Here is a 17,135-nt window from a genome sequence, read left to right on the forward strand (position 1 = left end):
TGCAATGTAAGAAAGCAGCCAAGAAGTCACACAGCCTGCTGTTAGGAATACAAAGAAAGAAATCTAATACGCAGAGGCTTTCTATTATCCTATTACCTTTGTATACCACAGAGGTCATTGAATTGCCAAATACAGTTTGCATGACTTGGGGTGGGGATGGGTGTGAAAGAGAGAAGAGCTCCTACATGGAGTAAGGTGATTTTATCCATTTCCATGCAACCACCTGAAAAAGAATGGTTTCCCTGATATACAGTAGTTACCTTTGCTCTGCCATAACATAGCAACCACTTTGTACATGCAGTTCTTTAAGTGGTTTGTGTGCAGTTTGGTTTATTGCCACAACCACACTGCAAAGGTAAGATGAGAATTGGGCCTTAAGGTCTTCCCCTACCCCATTTACCCCAAAGTAGCTTTGAGTGTTACAAAATTCCTGCACAAAAGTATTACATGTAGAAATTAGTTTGTAAGCCATATGCAGATGATCACTTGCAAATGCACAGGTTTAGGATGAATAAGTATAGGGCTTTTGGATCATTTAAAACAGTCACAAGTTTCATTGAAATCTCTTGGATTAACTTTCAAGCTGACATATTTAAACTGGGGATAACAGATTTAAGCTTAAAAAGGAGTTGTGGCCTACATACTGAGCATCAAGACCCATATATAAAGTAATTATACTTCTATCCCAAAGCAGGAGGATTAAATATTCTTATTCTTTGGCAACACTGTATTACCCAAGCCTCAGTTAAGGTGAAAAGTTTTAAGAGATTTCAAGGTCAAAAGGCCAATTAATTTTCAGCATAAGAAAAAATGTTGGCAAAATGATGAAAATGACACCCAAAGAAAACTGCTTTAAGGAAGCATGTGCAACTAAAAGAACAGAAAAGACAGGAAGATGGTATAGTTGTCTTAAGACAATGGTCATATGAGTACAATATTGACTGTGAAAAGTACTGCAGTTCTAGAAGAGACGTAGATAGAATTATTACAGTCTACTGACCAGCAAAATACAAGATGCCTTCCACATGAAAAGCTCGTAGAAAACATAGATAAAGATAAAAAGCATGGCTCAAGTTAACACACAGTCCATAAAAGCCCTCAAAACATTAATAAGAAATAGACATGAAAACAAAACATGGCTCATGACCCAATTCAGGAGTCTTAGAAAAGAGAGTAGTAAATAAATGCTCAGCAGTTCTTCCGAAATGCATTTTTAAAATATAATATATTTAATGGTACCTACAACAATAAGGATGACACAATCTAGAATGTGTATCTTAATTTGTAGCCAGATTCTTCCCACAAAAATCCAACGCTGCTCTTCCAACAAAAAAAGTAGCTCTCTTAACAGTTTTGAAACTAATGAAATGTATACCTGCTCTAAGCCATTAACATTATAGAAACATAATGTTGGTAGCCAGTCCACAAGAGGGCTTCGGTCCATTTCAGAAATGCCATTCAACAAATCGCCTTCATAAAACAAATCATTGGTTATGGCACAGATAGCAGGATGACAACGATACTGTGTTCTAAGTAGTATTGGCTGATGTCCCTATGAATTGGCAAGGAGAGAAAAAAGTGAAAATAATTGCAAGTACTGTTGTCAGACATATATACTATACTGTAAGCTCGTGGAACGGAAGGTGTCTGAGCTTCTATCCCCTCTTCTTGCAGCCATTGGCATGGCATACCAGTGTTGCCAAGGGGTCCTTGACTTTCCCCTGCTAACTTGGCAAAGAGGCACCTTTTTAATGTGCTGATTCTCTTTATTGAGTAGGGGGAGAGTAACTGGCCCTATCCACCCCCAGCACAGTACCTCCAGTGACTGTTGCTGGTGTCTATCTTATGTTTATTTTTAGATTGTGAACCCTTTGGGGTCTTGGGGAAAGGGATCCATCTTATTTATTTATTATTTCTCTATGTAAACTGTTTTGGAAACTTTTGTTGAAAAGCGGTATATAAATATCTGCTGTTGTTGATGATGATGATCCTTGGATATACTTTTTCCAGAAGCTCTGTGGACTGCAGAAGGAAGGTGGCAAGAAAAGAGTTGCTTCCACTAGTTCTTCATTCCATTTGTGTCACGGTGGATGTTTGCTTGTGTGGTTTGTTAAGGAATAAGGGAGTATGTATCTAAGATTGTAGACAGCAAACATCTTCTTAACACAATTTGGTAAAACTTTTCAACTCTTTCCCTTCAAAGTCCCCAAGAAAGGGAAAAAGGAGTGTTCAAAAAGGAGGGATGATATCTTGTTTGTGATGTTTGGTTTTTCTGAAAACCTTTGAGGAGATGCCAACAAGCATCTAGTATCCTGTGTGCATGTGATTATTTTTGAAAGTCATTCTATACTTTCCAAGGAATTATTCCAAAAGTACTGCAAAGGCATACACAAGATGGGGAACTAGGTCTGAGAAAATAGTAATTTCAAGTGTGTTTTAGTTGAAAATATTAAGACTCAAATCCGGAAAGCGTTCTACAAAAAGGAACAAAGAAAAAAGTCAACTGCTCTATAGCAAGGTGGGCATCACAGAAAGGGTGATGAGAAACCTTTGCAAGCTGAATATACCATGGTACATACCATCAAACAGAGTCGGTCAAAGAGGGTTTGCTCTAAGCCATTGCCATGTGCACTTTCAGACCCTTGAATAGTGGGAGGTAGCTGCTTAGGATCGCCAACCAGAATCAACTTTTCACAGTCAAACCTACAAATTAAGCACATTGTGGATCATCTAATGTTATGCTCAATTGCACTGTGAAGAAATGTGCATGCAAAGTGCTGAAGACAGGGGGCAAGAGTTGCCATAGCAACCATGCATGATGCGAGAAGGGTTTGACTAGCAGTCAGTTGGTGACAGCTGGAGAGTGAGTTAGGAGTTGGTGAGGTACTGAGTAGGACTGGGGAACCGAAAAACTCTAGCTCATACAAAAAAGATATATTTAGAAAGAGGGTCAAGATACACTGTGTTGAGTCTAGCAGCTGATTTATTTGGCAACACTATAGTGAAGGTTATGTGCTCTGCTTTGCAGAGATCCTTATTTCCAATTTTTGTAAATACATTTGTTACTTATTTTTACAATTTAAGCTTCTTCTTTTTTTGATGCACTGAACATATATGCCTACCCTGCACTCACGAGGCTTCGTGATCAAGAGGTTATTTATTGAGAGCAGGGTAATATACTATCATAGGGCGACAGTGAAAGAAAAAACAACTTATTAAATTCCATGCATGTGGTGACACAATGGATATAAAAATCATTAAACAAATCACCTCACTGGACTTGGGAGGGACACTAGGGTGGGTTTCTGACAGTACCCAAGCCAAGCCAGGTTTGGTCACACAAACTCACAGGATATCACTAACAATGCTAGCTGCAGCTCCAAAACGCCAAAGATTTAAGCTTTCATTTTTCTTTGTCAAAACTGGGCAAATTCCAGCCAAAACACAAGCACTTCTAAATCTCATTAATTTCAAGAGAAAAGAGTTTAACAGTATTTAACTCTCCCACAAAATCATCAGGTCTAAAGTGCTCATCTTTGGCTGGGCTGTGACCTATGTTACTAGTCCTTATGGCGGCAGTTGTATTTCTTCATTCAGCCACTTATATTACTCACATTTGATATTCTATTCTGCTCTGCCCCACTACTTACAATCCCTACTATGTGGCAAAAAAATTATTTATTTATTTATTTATTTATACATTTTTCCTCCAAGGAGCTCAGAGTGGTGTACATGGTTATGTTTATCCTCACATCAAGCCTGTGAGGTAGTTTAGGCTGAGAGATACATGACAGGCCCAGAGTCACCCAGTGAGTTTTGTGATTGAATGGGGTTCTCCCTGGTCCTAGTCCAACACTCTGACCACTATGCTATGCTGCCTCAAATAGCAGCCTATTTGCTATTTGCAGCATCACACAATGCTGACCATGCAAATGGCCAGTGTGCGCGTGCCCTGGCCATGTGCAAGCTGACACTGTCCGGGGCTGCAGGAAGCAGTGCTGTAGCCCCATGCAGCGGTTTCTAAAACAAGCGCCAGCAGAGGGGGGAAAGCAGCGGGGCGGGGGCAAGCAGGTAAGGAGCTCCATACCTGCATCCTAAAGGTAACTCTCCCTGCCAATCGGACCAGCTCAAACACTGGCGGTCGAGCTTGTTCGACGCTTGAAAAAGGAAGTGCCGAGCAGGCTCATGCTCATCCCGACCTCCTGGAGGCTCCCGGTCACAGGGTATGACGGGTTCTTTGAATCAATCAGCCCTATTACAACAAGTGTGATGGAGGACGCTTCCATGATCGGGAGACTTAGTGTCACGGGCTCACTTGACGGAAGACGCTGGCCAGAGATATATGATACAATAGCCAGTAGCTCAGGTTTCCGTTTTATTGCTAAACAGGCAGGTTTAACAGTCTCACCAGGGATACAAAAGTGAGGAGTGAGAAGCCCAAATTCCAAGGTCACAATCTCTCCGACAGAGGCTCAAGCCAATTTGACATGTTGTTTCCAGCAGTTGTTCAAGGCACAGGCTGCCTGATTTATGGTCAACAGCCACATGCACTTGATCAACACTCCACCCCTGCCAGCTGCCATAGATTCAATCCGGCTCCTGCTGCCTCCTCGCAAGCTGATGACGCCGCCGTAATTCCCTCACCTGTTGCTGACGTTGTTCCCATCTGCGTCCTTGCGGAGAGAGTGGCCGTTCAAACTCTGGCTCCGATCCCAACTCTTCTCCCCAAAGGTCACCCGGCCCTGCTGGCCCCTCCTGCGCCAAACACTTGCCCTGGCCTGTCTCAGTTACCTCCCCATTCACATCACTGGCCCGCTCCTCCTCAAGAGCCTCCCCATCTTCTAGTAAGTTGCCTGCCCCCCACTCCTCTCCAGTGTCCTCGAGTGGGGGCATGACACTTAGGCGCTGGAGCCTCCTGATCACTGAAGCACCCTGCATTATGCTTACAGCCTTCTTCTCTTTAGACGAAGGCTATAAGCATGAAAGATTCACCTGGCAAGGGAGAGTGACTGACACACTGGGAGGGACCCCCACCTCTTTTTCAGAGGTGTATTCGAGTACATCCACCTTCTAATAATGTCTGGATGGGGCTACAGTTGCCTCCTGGTGATCAAGCACAAGAGAGTTGGCTCTTTTTTCCTTTTTGGATAGTCCACAAGTGATTAAATGCAGATATGTATGGCTAAGGGGTGCGAAGGAAACGTGTCACTTTTGTGAACATATTTACAAGGCCCGCCAGGAAGCTGTCTCACAATGAAGCTAAAAGCCATCAGATTTAAAAGGGCTTTTAAAAAAGAGGATTTAAATTAAAAAGAGGTTCTACCTTGCAATAGGAAGAAGAGATGCAGGTTCTGTCATCTGACTGCACTCATCGAGCACCACTATAGGAAATTTAAGATTTTTCATGCAAGGGAATGGGCAGGCAGCACAGGTAGCTCCCACGACTCTCACCTGTGAGTGGAAAACAATTATATGTATATCTGCAAAAGTATCCAGGTATCTCCCATATGATATGATAAATAACAATCATAAGCTGGGCCATCATCATTTACAGTTGTAACACTCAAAACTGTGCCTTTTCCTGTCTGTGGCTAACAGTAGCTTCAAATGGGCATTTTAAATCAGGGAATCAGCATGCGGGCACAAGTTAACACTCTTCCCCACCCCACAGCCTCAGTCCAGATATCTCCCAGCCATTGGCGGGGAAGAACTGAAAGGAGTTCCAAGACTGGTATCCATTCCAGTCTCTGGATTCCTTTTAGCCATTATATATCTTAGAAATAATACTTAACAGCCAATATCAAGGCTGTGTGCACACAGTGGGAAGAAGTGCCCATGCTATGGAAGGCTTCCTGACTACTGCACTAGTGTTGCTTGCAGGTGAGGGCAGTTTTGCTAATCTCTCCTTCCCCCAAGAAGTGCCCTGCACCACCCAGAAATATGTCCCTGAGGGCTGCACAACTCTCAGGTCAGGTGGCATATTTTCGGGGGTCAAAAGGCACTTCTGGGGGAAGGGCAGACTGGTAAAATTGCCCCCTGCCCAGAAGCAATAGTTGCTACAGCATTTGTAGCAGCCTTCTGCTGCACAAATGCATCTCACATAGCACATGAGCCTTTAGTATGTCAGCCAAGGAATTATTTCAGGGCTGAACATTCTAGATGTGTTCTCAGTTTGGAATGCTCAGTCAGTTCAAAAGTCATGATTTTCCCCAGTACTGTCAAATGCCAATTAAAAAAAGAAAGGAAAAATCAATTTCTGATATTGCATTTTAAAGATGGATGGATTTTGAAAGCCTGCTAAGCGTACATGGCAAAGGAACTATAGCGGTTATTTATTTGGCACTGAGAAAGCAATAGCACGGAAAGAACAGGGAGCTTAGGCATTCGCTCTCCCATCACAAGGGCTCACTGAAAAGAAAGCACATCTCAGGTTTAAACTATGAGCTTAGGTCCCATATATGGACTTCACAGATGCCACAACAAAGTTGAGATCAGATTGGCAGGGGTTTCTCCGTGCAGAATTTGGTGCTGATTTTTTGCCAAAGGAAAGGTAAGCCCTCACTCTGAATCCTGAGATCAGTCAAAGTTCACAATTATCTTCCTGTTCTCTCCTCACACATACACATCCCCACTGCCACATAAGACAGAGGAACACGTGTTCTTATGATTACTCTGAAGTTTTAATTCTCACGTTGTCCCTCTTCCTCACAATGATTTCACCTCTCTTACTTCATCATCACATCCTCTCTCTCTGATGGTGAGTTTGCATCACGAGGATCACTTTGGACACTGTATTCAATTTGCCTGCTACTTTGTTGTAGAAAAAAAATTGGCTACTATATGACAGACTTCTTCATGAGCCTGTCTTAAAGTCCTTCCCTTTCCCAGACATTTGTTTCAAATTTTTTGGATGTGTATGAAAACACAAGTGTAACTCGGTCTAGTTGCTCGGCCTTTGCATAGCTCCAAAATGTCAGGTTCTGATCTGATCCCTCCATGGCTTCCACCTTTATATATATAAACACACACACACACACACACACACACACACACACACACACACACACACACACACTTACTTACACTTTACCAGTACCTGTTGCAGACGAGCTTTGTTGGTACCCAGCTTATGATGGTCAATGGTCTTCCTTACATAGACTTTTTCTGCTGGGGTTAAGTCCTCCTTCATCAGGGCAAGTAATTCTTTCAGTTGTTCACTTTCAGGCCCCGAGCCAGCATGCAAGCTTTAAAAGCAATATGCAAGCTTATTGTGCAAATAGTAGAGATCAAAACTGAGTATCAGTGGTGCCACTGATAAATGTGCCAAGATAAATCTCTAGAGAGAGTCTATCCTGATTTCATTTGTTTGGTGAAGCACTGCAGTCCAGATGTTTATTCCAAGGCAACGTGTGGAGAGACAACCTCAGTACTCTGTGGCATGGCACACAAAAGGTAAGGGACTGAATGTTCCCTCATGTAAGCAAACTACTTGCATTTGCATGCCAGGAGCAGGCTAGGCTAGAATTTATGTTTGGATGTGCAAGGACTTTTCTTACATGTAAAAGCATTCAAATATTTTGTAGTGATACAATTAAGCAGCATATACATGTGGAATATGAACTATTCTAGTTCATAGGTGTGGAAATAGGTGTGGTTCTGCCTAAAATTCTTGGTGGTCTCCATGCAATGTCTGAGTATATGTAGCTGCAGGTGGGGTGGGGTGGTGGGTCACACAGAGGACTAGGACCGGGGAGACTCGAGTTCAAATCCCTATTCAGCCATAATACTAGCTGGGTGACTTTGGGCCAGTCACTTCTCTCTCAGCCTAGCCTACTTCACAGGGTTGTTGTGAAAGAGAAACTTAAGTATGTAGTACACTGCTCTGGGCTCCTTGGAGAAAGAGTGGGATATAAATGTAGTAGTAATAATAATAATAATAATAATAATAATGAGGAGGAGGAGGAGGAGGAAGCCAGCATCTTCTTAGGTACTTAGACAAGTGACAAACCATAATTTGTGTAATTGTGGAGGCTTGAACAAAGGTTGCCCCTTGATCACAACAATTGTGACCATTACCTCTACAGCCCCATTGTAATTTTTGAAAGCCAACCTGGGAGGTTACAGTTTTAAGGGTGGGAGACACATGTATACATAAAAATAAGAGTGGAGGACTTTGCTCATACCAATTAGTGTCTCCACAAAATCCCTGTCAGATCACGAGCTCACTGGCAGGTCTGTAGATTTTGACAGACAATTGCTAGGAACTTCCAAGAGTGTGAACAGGGCCCTAATCAGACTAAGGACACAGCCCCTATGCATCTTTTTTTGGAAGCTATCCCACTAAATTCAGTGAAATGTATTTTCAAATGAAGATATGCATGGGATTTGGGATGGACGTATCTTGCTCATGGCCAAGTAGAAGATCAACCATGAAGCCTAGTTTAGAATTGATGGATGTTGTTTTATGTATGTATTTTTAACAAAACAAAAAAAAGATATACCTAAAATTTTTACAGTTAACTTAGACTTAATGATGCCTTCACATTCTCAATACATGCCATATTGCATTGATCTTAAAACAGCATTATATTATAGGCACAGATTGCATTAAACTGTTGAGTGGGCTAAAGGTTATGGGCATATTACCTGTAGGGAAGAACTGGCTTAGCAATTTTTCTCACACTTCCCACTCGAATAAATTCTTCAAATCCAAGATCTAGTAGGCTATGAAAAAATGTGATAAGACAGGAATTCGGATTAATGAGAAACTGAGAAATTATTCATATTTTGATCTCATCTGTCCACTCATTCAATCTTTCTTTCTCCAGTCTGTTTTCAAAGTGGAATATCCACGAGGAGATACTGAGGCTACCAAACTAGGGGTAGAATGTGTACAAAAGCTATGGGCCTTGAACAACAACTCCTGTTCCTTGCAAACGCTGTGACAGAGGACTGATTGTGCAAGTAGCCTTCAAGCTGTCTGTAATCCCCCAGCAGCGGAAAGCAGTGTCTGGGTGCTAGCCTTTGCTCATTGGGTCGGGGAAGCATTTTCTAGGGGACAAAGGGGAGGCAAGTCTTCTCTTCACCTCTGAAGCAAGGCAGGGGAGCACTCTTCCCAGTGACCACTTCAGAGATGAAAGGAGCCGGAACACTCCCTTTGCCTCCCAAGTAACTGTGCTGTGGGGTGGGAAGAGATTTTGGCTTAGAAGTAGCTCTCTCTGAACCCAAACGATTATTTCATTGTGAGGAGCATGTGAGGGAGAAAGGAATACTTTTCTCTTTTTAAAAACCTAGTTCTTTACCCCTTCCCCTCACAATATTGTGAGGATTCTCACTCATATTACTCCAAATATTCCCCAGACTCCCCAAATAAAGCATCAAACTGCAAGCAAAACACAGATCATGGCCTCCTCTATGGTGTTCTTTGGACTTAGGGGTTTGCTTTTAAACCTTACTCTTCCCTGGCTCATAAGTCACTAGATTCCTTCATGGAGTGGCTGAAGAAGGAACCTCCTCTCTTACTAACAGTTTCAAAATAGCCTTCACCATTTTTTACACTGTTATTTCCTTGAGAAACAAACTGATTGTTTCTTTCAAAGCACTTCCATTTCAGGGGAACTTCCCCCTGCCCTTCACCCCACTTCCTCCCCCTTCACCCCTACAGTGGGGTATTTGGATAACATCTGAATCAGGCTTTGGAGTCTTGTTTTCGAACGGGTTCAATACTCATCTTGATACTTTTCTGGCCTCAGTTTCTCTTCTAGACTGCTTAACAACCTGGCGCTTACCATAATTTCCTCACCAACATCTTCCAAGTTATTTAAGGTCACCAATATTTATTCACTGTGGGCCAAATACAAGAGCTCCAGCTTCATCAGAACACAGAGTATCATGGACACACAGCTCTTACATTGAAAAGACGTATTATTTTGTGCTTTCCATGAGAAGCTACCTTTAAAAGTAAGTTTACAAGGTGCTTCTTACATTTCCCTACAGTGCTTTAAGTTGGCAAGCAGAACTAGGGAAGTAAAAAAGACCAGTTGCCTATGCTACTTTACAGGAGGTGTATTAGATTAAGATTTAACTGTGTAAATATCCACCGAGCAAAAATGAAGCATTTCCTGTGTGAAACATACATGATTTCGAAGTTACTTACCATAGAAGTATTCTGTCCACAGCAACATTAGTGGAGGAAGAGATTAGTAGTTTCCACGGCACCGACCTTTTGTCACCTGCTGCTTCACTGGTTTCAAAGATCTGTATCAGGAACAAGATGACAACTGCCAGCAAATAACTTTTTCCAGATCCAAACACCCCTGTATGTTGGAGTGGGGAGAGACAAGAGAACAAGAACAGCAAACATTTATATACCGCTTTTCAACAAGTTTCCAAAGCGGTAGGTAGGTAGGAAGGACGGACGGATGGATCCCTGTCCCCAAAGGGCTCACAATCTAAAAATAAACATAAGTTAAGACACCAGCAACAGTCACTGGAGGTACTGTGCTGGGGGTGGATAGGGCCAGTTACTCTCCCCTACTAAATAAAGAGAATCACCACGTCAAAAGGTGCCTCTTTGCTCAGTTAGCAGGGGAGACTTGGATAAAACATATTGTGCACTAATTTTTGAACAATTTTTTTCCCCATTTGGAATTATGCCGCTACTTAAAGCACTAATGGCAAAAATCAAATATTGCAAAATGATGAACATACACCTCGCCCACACCCCGACTTCACATATACACTATCTATCCAGGCTGTAAATCACCAAGAAAGTTATTTTAGGATCATAGCATCAGATCAACATTGTATGCCAGTGCTTCAGTTCAGACAATGGGGTAAGATAAAAATACAATAGGATGAATGCTGTAAAAAGAAAGATCAATGTTCAAGTAAAGCTGGCCTGGAAGCCAAAGAATTCTGCATGTGCACACATGGATATTGGCAATTTCCCCTCTAGGTGTCACTGCATCAAATCCTGCTGGAAAGTTACACATACTTCAAAGAAGCTCATGGGGAGGGTCCCAAATGGCTGTGAAACAAGAAATAAGTTCATAGAAAATTATTTACCATGTATTATTGTTATAGGAAGAGCTTGCTGTTTTCCTGTTTCTGAATCAACTTCTTGTGATGTCATCATGCTACCTATCTGAATCAATGCCATGGCCTGATCTTTATTCAGCTGAAATGTCTGAATCATCTTGTTTGCCAGACTTATCACCATTTCTGAACTGAGAAGTCCACAATTTACTGTATTTGTGTTAAAGGCTGGGGGTTTGAATTTTCGTTTGTTGACTCTGTTATCAGAAGTTACATCTCCAAAAGACCTAAGAGACCAAAAGAAAAGTACATTTAGAAATAAATGCAGCTATACAATTACATTGTATCTATATTGCAGGATTCTAGTCAAAAGAGAGAGGGTGGATGCATTTTCATTTCTCCCCCTCTATGCATTTCCTAATGTGATTCCATTTTTAAGATATTGTAAATTAGTTATAATGCCATATTGGCATATTTCAAGTTGCTTACTTGTCTAAACTTGCCTTAATTTTTTCAGCCTTACTCTAAAATCAGTTTAAGACATTGTTGGGGTTGGGGAGAGGGAAGGTCAGAATGCACATGTTTGTGTTAACTCTTTATTTTATTTTATTTATTTATTATTAAAATTTGTATACCTTAATTTATTATTAAAATTTGTATACCTTAACAAAAAGATATCACAGTGGTCTATAATATATGATCAACACTAAATATGAACTATAATCACAGAATCTCATGATTGTAGATGCACTATTTTCTTTGTTTTCTCCCTATATGAGCTTAAAGAAACTCATGCAAAACTCAATGTATTCATTTAATTTTTTCTGTACTCTTAATTTTTCAGGCAATTGAAAAATTATGAAAGACCAGAAGAAAGCAAAAAACAAGTTATATACTTTAATGTCATTTCACTTTTGTTTGCGTGGTTTGATTTTGAATATTTTCATTCATCTTCTATAGTCATTTTATGCAGCATGTTAGGAGCTTCCCACCTTTTCCAAACTGTAACAGTAAATTACAGCTGAAATATAAACACTAAGACTACATACTTTGTAAGCAAATGATGCATTATGGGTAATGTGGCTGGACTGAAGTTTTCCTCTATATTTCTTAAAGTTGTGAGTTCAGTGCTAGCATTACAAACTAGCAAGGCATGAACAAGCACTAGAAGAAAAGAGGCACAAGGAATAGGAGTTAACAAATAAAGAGCTACAAAAATATCTACACTGCAAATTGTAAAAAGACATAAGAAGAGAGTCTTGTGGCACCACAATATAGCCACTACATATATCACTGTACAGGTGGACCTACTATATGTGGTCCTAAAATAGGCTCCCGACCGCAGCATATGTGGAACACAAAGGGTTAAGTTCTGCTATTTTGGGAGCAGGAGCCATTTTGTGGCTCCCCCCGCCCAAACCACCCTTCAGAGTGGTATCATCAGCGTAGTGCAGACTATTGATGTTTCTTCCTCCAACTTTAAAACCACACCCATCTTCTTCCAATCCAGCTTCTCTCAGTATATGTTCAGCATATAAGTTGAATAAATAAAGAGAAAGTATACAGCCTCCTTTGCCAATCTGGAACCAGACTGTTTCACCATGTTCTGTCTGGACTGTATCTTCCTGTCCTGTGTTTAGGTTTCTCAGGACAATGAGATGTTCTGGGTCACCCATTTTCCTAAAGGATATTCTACAACTTGACATGGTCGACACAATCAAAGGCTTTTCTGTAGTCAATGAAGCACATATTGACTTCTTTTTTTATTATTTGGCTTTCTCAATTATCCAGCGTGCATCAGCAATAATGTCTCTTGTTCCTCAGCATTTTCTGGAACCAGCTTCAAAATCCAGCATCCCTTTCCACGTTGGGCTCCAATCTGCGTTGGATGATGATCCTGAACATTATTTGGCTAGCATGTGAAATTAAGGCTATTAAGATGGTTTGCGCAGTCTGTTAAGTCTCCTTTCTTTGGTATGGGTATGTAGACTGACCTCTTCCAATCTGTTGGCCACTGTGTCATTCTCCAAATTTGCTGACATAGTTTGGTTAAAGCCTTGACTGAATCTTCTTCTGTTGCCTGTCATATTTATGTAGCTATTCCATCAATTCCTGTAACCTTCCAACTTGGTAATGACCTGAGTGGTAACTTAACTTCATCTTCCCGTACTAGAGGCTCTTGCAAGTAGGGAATATCTTCTAGAGCAGTGTTTCTCAACGTGTGGGTCCCCAGATGTAATTGGACTTCAACTCCCATAATTCCCAACCAAAGGCCACTGGGGCTGGGGATTATGGGAGTTGAAGTCCAATAACATCTGGGGACCCACACGTTGAGAAACACTGTTCTAGAGTATCTTGGATGTTGACGTTCCTGCTCTACAGATTTTCAGTATACTCCTTCCATCTCTGTTTGATCTTCTCTGAATCAGTTACTATCTGTCCTTAACATACCAATTCGAGGTTGGAACCTCCTTCTGAGTTCAGAGATCTTTTGGAAAACTTGTCTTGTTTTTCCATGTCTATTTCTATCTTCAAGGTCTTTACAGATCCTTGTCTCTCCTAACAGTTTTCTGAAATTCCCTATTAAGTTCCTTCATGAGGTCTTTGGCTTCTCTCCTCTTCTTGGAAATTGCTACCATCTCTTCTGACATCCATTTTCCTTTCTTCTGTTTCTTGGTCTTTGGCAGTCTCTTTTTACATTCCTCCTCAACAACTTATTTGATTTCATTCCACAGTGCCTCTGGTTCCCTATCAATGAGGTTCAGAACTTCAAAGCAGTTCCGGATGTTCTTCTTGAAAATGGTGGGTACATTCCACCAGTATGTACATTCCACATTCCAGATCATCTTGTAGAAACTGGATAGCTTTGTTTTTCCGCTTTAGATTGACTTGGAACTTGCCCATGAGCAGTTCGTGGAAATGAGCAGTTTGCGATCTGTTCCACAACTGGCCCCTGGCCACATCTTTGCTGTTATACCTGAGTTCTTCCACCTCCTTGCACCAATAATGTACTCAATTTGATTTCTGTGTACTCCATCTGGTGATGTCCATGTGTATAGGCGTCACTTTGGTTGTTTGAAGAATGTGTTAGCAATGAAGAGATCACTGGCTTGGCAGAAACCATTAAGTTGTTCTCTTGCTTCATTTCTGTTTCCTAGGCCATACCAGACCGACTGTTTTCCTCCTTACAATTTCCAAGTTAGGCATTCCAGTCTCCAACCACCACCAGCACATCTTGCTTGCATGTGCTGTCAATTTCAGACTGAACTTGAGCATAAAACTCATCAACTTCCTCTTCTTCTGCATCAGTCATTGGAGCATAGACTTGAAAAACTGTCATATTAAAGGGTTGTCCATGGAATCTAATTGATATTAGTTAGTCACTGACCGCATTGTACCCAAGTACTGTCATTGCTATATCCTTCCTGTCTATGAAAGCAACACTGTTCCTCCTTTGTTTTTCATGTCCTGAGTAGTAGACATATGTAGTAGTAGTAGTAGTAGTAGAGAATCTAGATGGTAATTAAATGTCACATTCTGGCAATTTCCTCTAGGTCCTTTATCTTTGTCAGCTAGTTATAATCCTATTGACTAGGCCTATTGCTAATACTTAACTGAACTGACAACATCACTATCTTGTTTCACCACTGGCCCACCGATCAATAAGTCAGCTACATAGCATATTTAGAGAATAAACTATTTGAGTAATCTCTGCTAAGATGGTCTGGTGGGGCAGGTGATCTTCAGGTGAAACTTACTATTTGAGCGCCAGTTCGAAGGGCTGTAGCCACTGAGAGGCAACAACTCTACTTCATTGCTAGAAGATGGTCCGAAGAAAACACTGCACGCAATCAAAGTGTCCAAGGATTCAAAAGTTAGAGTCTTGGAAATAACCCAAAGGTCATCTGTCAACATAGTAAAGAGGTTGGCATCAATTTATCAGCTTCTACAATCAACAGAATTAAATATCTGATAGCTACTTTGAAGAAAATATGCTTTTAAAAAAAGTTTCTACTTTTGTAGGTTCTGAAAGGTATAGGTGTGTGTGTGTGTGTGTGTGTGTGTTGCACTCTTTACCTGAACTGTGTTGGATAAATTGTTATCAAATATATAGGTTATATACAGATCAGGTTTGCTGGTCAATGACCGAATAAACTTATAACTAACAAAAACTACAGATCAGGTTATATAAACCTTTATAATCTAAAAAGAAATAAAAAGTAGACACCAGCAACAGCCACTGGAGGGATGCTGCGCAGGGGTTGGATAAGGCCAGTTGCTCTCCCCCTGCTAAATATAAGAGAATCATCACTTTATAAGGTGTCGCTTTGCACAATTATCAGGGATTTCACACACACACACACACACACACACACACACACACACACACCACGCATCACGAAGCAACTCATTTAAACAGAAAAGTGTGTGTGAGCTAATAAGCAGGCTTTGCCCCACTAGAAGTTCAAATCCTTTCCACTGTGCAAGTCGGTATATTGCCCTGCCAATCTACACATTTTCAATATATACACATTTTCAAAAGATAAATCTTTTTTGGTCAGCTTCAAAATAATGAGGTTCTTTATTTTATACCACTTTTTAAAAATACATCTTGCCCAGTTTCATCAAGATGACAGAGTTTGCTAACCTTTGCTATACACAGAAGAGTGTTCCTTTTGGTTCAGCTTGAGAAATAATTTGCTTCTAGAATCACAATCAAAGTTGGCATTTGCAATATTAAATTTCTTCAGTTTCCCAATTTGTTTTCTTTGTAGATCAAAAGCTTTCCTGGAAAAATTAAACACACAAGAAATGTCACAGATAAGCTCTTGTGATTTCTTTACTGTCTTTCCATTTAGTGCAAATGCTCAAGGGGGGGTTATGATGAGATTAAAACCCGAGTAGAAACACACAACTTAGCTAAATGAAGTACACAAACACAGACCCCATACAAAAAGGAGGAGAAAGAAAAAAAATTACCATGCTTAATCTAAGAAACTAAATAAAGCAGAAGATGGTAGTAAGCAAAGCATAGCCTCAGTACTGGTCAAAAGTATCATTAATATTAAGGAACCACAATAGAAGTACATCGGCTTTGCATTCAGAAGGTCTGAGACTCGACCCCTGGCATCTCCAGGTACAGTGGGGAAAGACTCCTTCCCGAAACCTTGGAGAATCCACTGCCAGTCAGCATAGACAATACTGAGCTAGATGAGCCAAGAGTCTGACGTGGGAGAAGGTAGCTTCCTATGTTACTGCCTGAACAGCAGCTCCACACAGGACATGGTAAAAGAATGTTTAAACACTGAGACAACGTTGCTCTTTGAATCCCAGCTACCACCCCCTTTGCTATAACTGCTTTTGCAATATACTATGAGAAGGTCAACTCTGGGACTACATACAGACCTTTTACAACAACCTCTTATAAACATGCTTGAACAAGACAACTCGCAGCAATCTAAAATAATCCAACTTGTTTAGCCAGGAGTTTGATTTCCACTCAAACATATAGTACTATTAAGGGCACTTGACATTTCTACATACCTAACCAAAAGCTGGCATTCTTCATAGATGGAAATTTTTTGTGCTCTAAGATAGATGCCAATACTCTTTGTATCATGAAGTACAACACTAGGCCTACTTTCCATCTGTCCTGGGTTTAAGTCATCTAGCCACTTGAAAAAACCACACTGATCAGCCTTTGGAGCATCGCAGGTATAGAAAAGGCGACCCTGAAACAAAATGGATGCCATCCAAGTACATCTTAAAGCACAAAGCTAAGTTACACAGAACAGGCTGACCACCATCGCTAGTTAAAATAGTAAATTTCAATTATGCATGTTCTGGAAATCTAAACTTCACGGAGTAGTAAGCTCTTCAAGAACAAGAAAGCTATTCCTAAGAAAGGAAAACCAATCTGACAAGAGCACAGCTTTCCCCCGTGTGTATCTGTGTGTGTGTATCACACTTTGCGGGAAGGGGGGGCGGATTGGTTGGTCACTACAGAACATCTGAAGAGCAGCAGTTGTACAGCCATAACAACAGAAGAAACATCTGAGGCCTGAAAATGGATAGATTTAATCACCCTCTCCAGAGCC

The 17,135-nt window shown here is 41.0% G+C and overlaps 1 protein-coding gene across 8 annotated transcripts in view; it reads right to left on the reverse strand.

Annotated features, from left to right (window-relative positions):
• The window catches only part of ZGRF1 (zinc finger GRF-type containing 1), a 58,301-nt gene that overhangs the window by 15,229 nt on the left and 25,937 nt on the right, over positions 1 to 17,135 (reverse strand). For all 8 annotated transcript variants that reach the window (XM_053252930.1, XM_053252933.1, XM_053252936.1 and 5 more), the window contains 11 exons: positions 16,582 to 16,769; positions 15,686 to 15,825; positions 14,796 to 14,942; positions 12,087 to 12,201; positions 11,068 to 11,324; positions 10,157 to 10,316; positions 8,647 to 8,724; positions 7,097 to 7,244; positions 5,324 to 5,451; positions 2,580 to 2,703; positions 1,376 to 1,552 (listed from right to left, as the gene is read on the reverse strand). In XM_053252930.1, coding sequence (XP_053108905.1) covers positions 1,376 to 1,552; positions 2,580 to 2,703; positions 5,324 to 5,451; positions 7,097 to 7,244; positions 8,647 to 8,724; positions 10,157 to 10,316; positions 11,068 to 11,324; positions 12,087 to 12,201; positions 14,796 to 14,942; positions 15,686 to 15,825; positions 16,582 to 16,769 — 1,662 coding nt within the window. The remainder of the gene's footprint in view (positions 1 to 1,375; positions 1,553 to 2,579; positions 2,704 to 5,323; positions 5,452 to 7,096; positions 7,245 to 8,646; positions 8,725 to 10,156; positions 10,317 to 11,067; positions 11,325 to 12,086; positions 12,202 to 14,795; positions 14,943 to 15,685; positions 15,826 to 16,581; positions 16,770 to 17,135) is intronic.

This window comes from Hemicordylus capensis, chromosome 5 (genome assembly GCF_027244095.1).
Source record: "Hemicordylus capensis ecotype Gifberg chromosome 5, rHemCap1.1.pri, whole genome shotgun sequence".
NCBI classification, from domain to species: Eukaryota; Metazoa; Chordata; class Lepidosauria; order Squamata; family Cordylidae; genus Hemicordylus; species Hemicordylus capensis.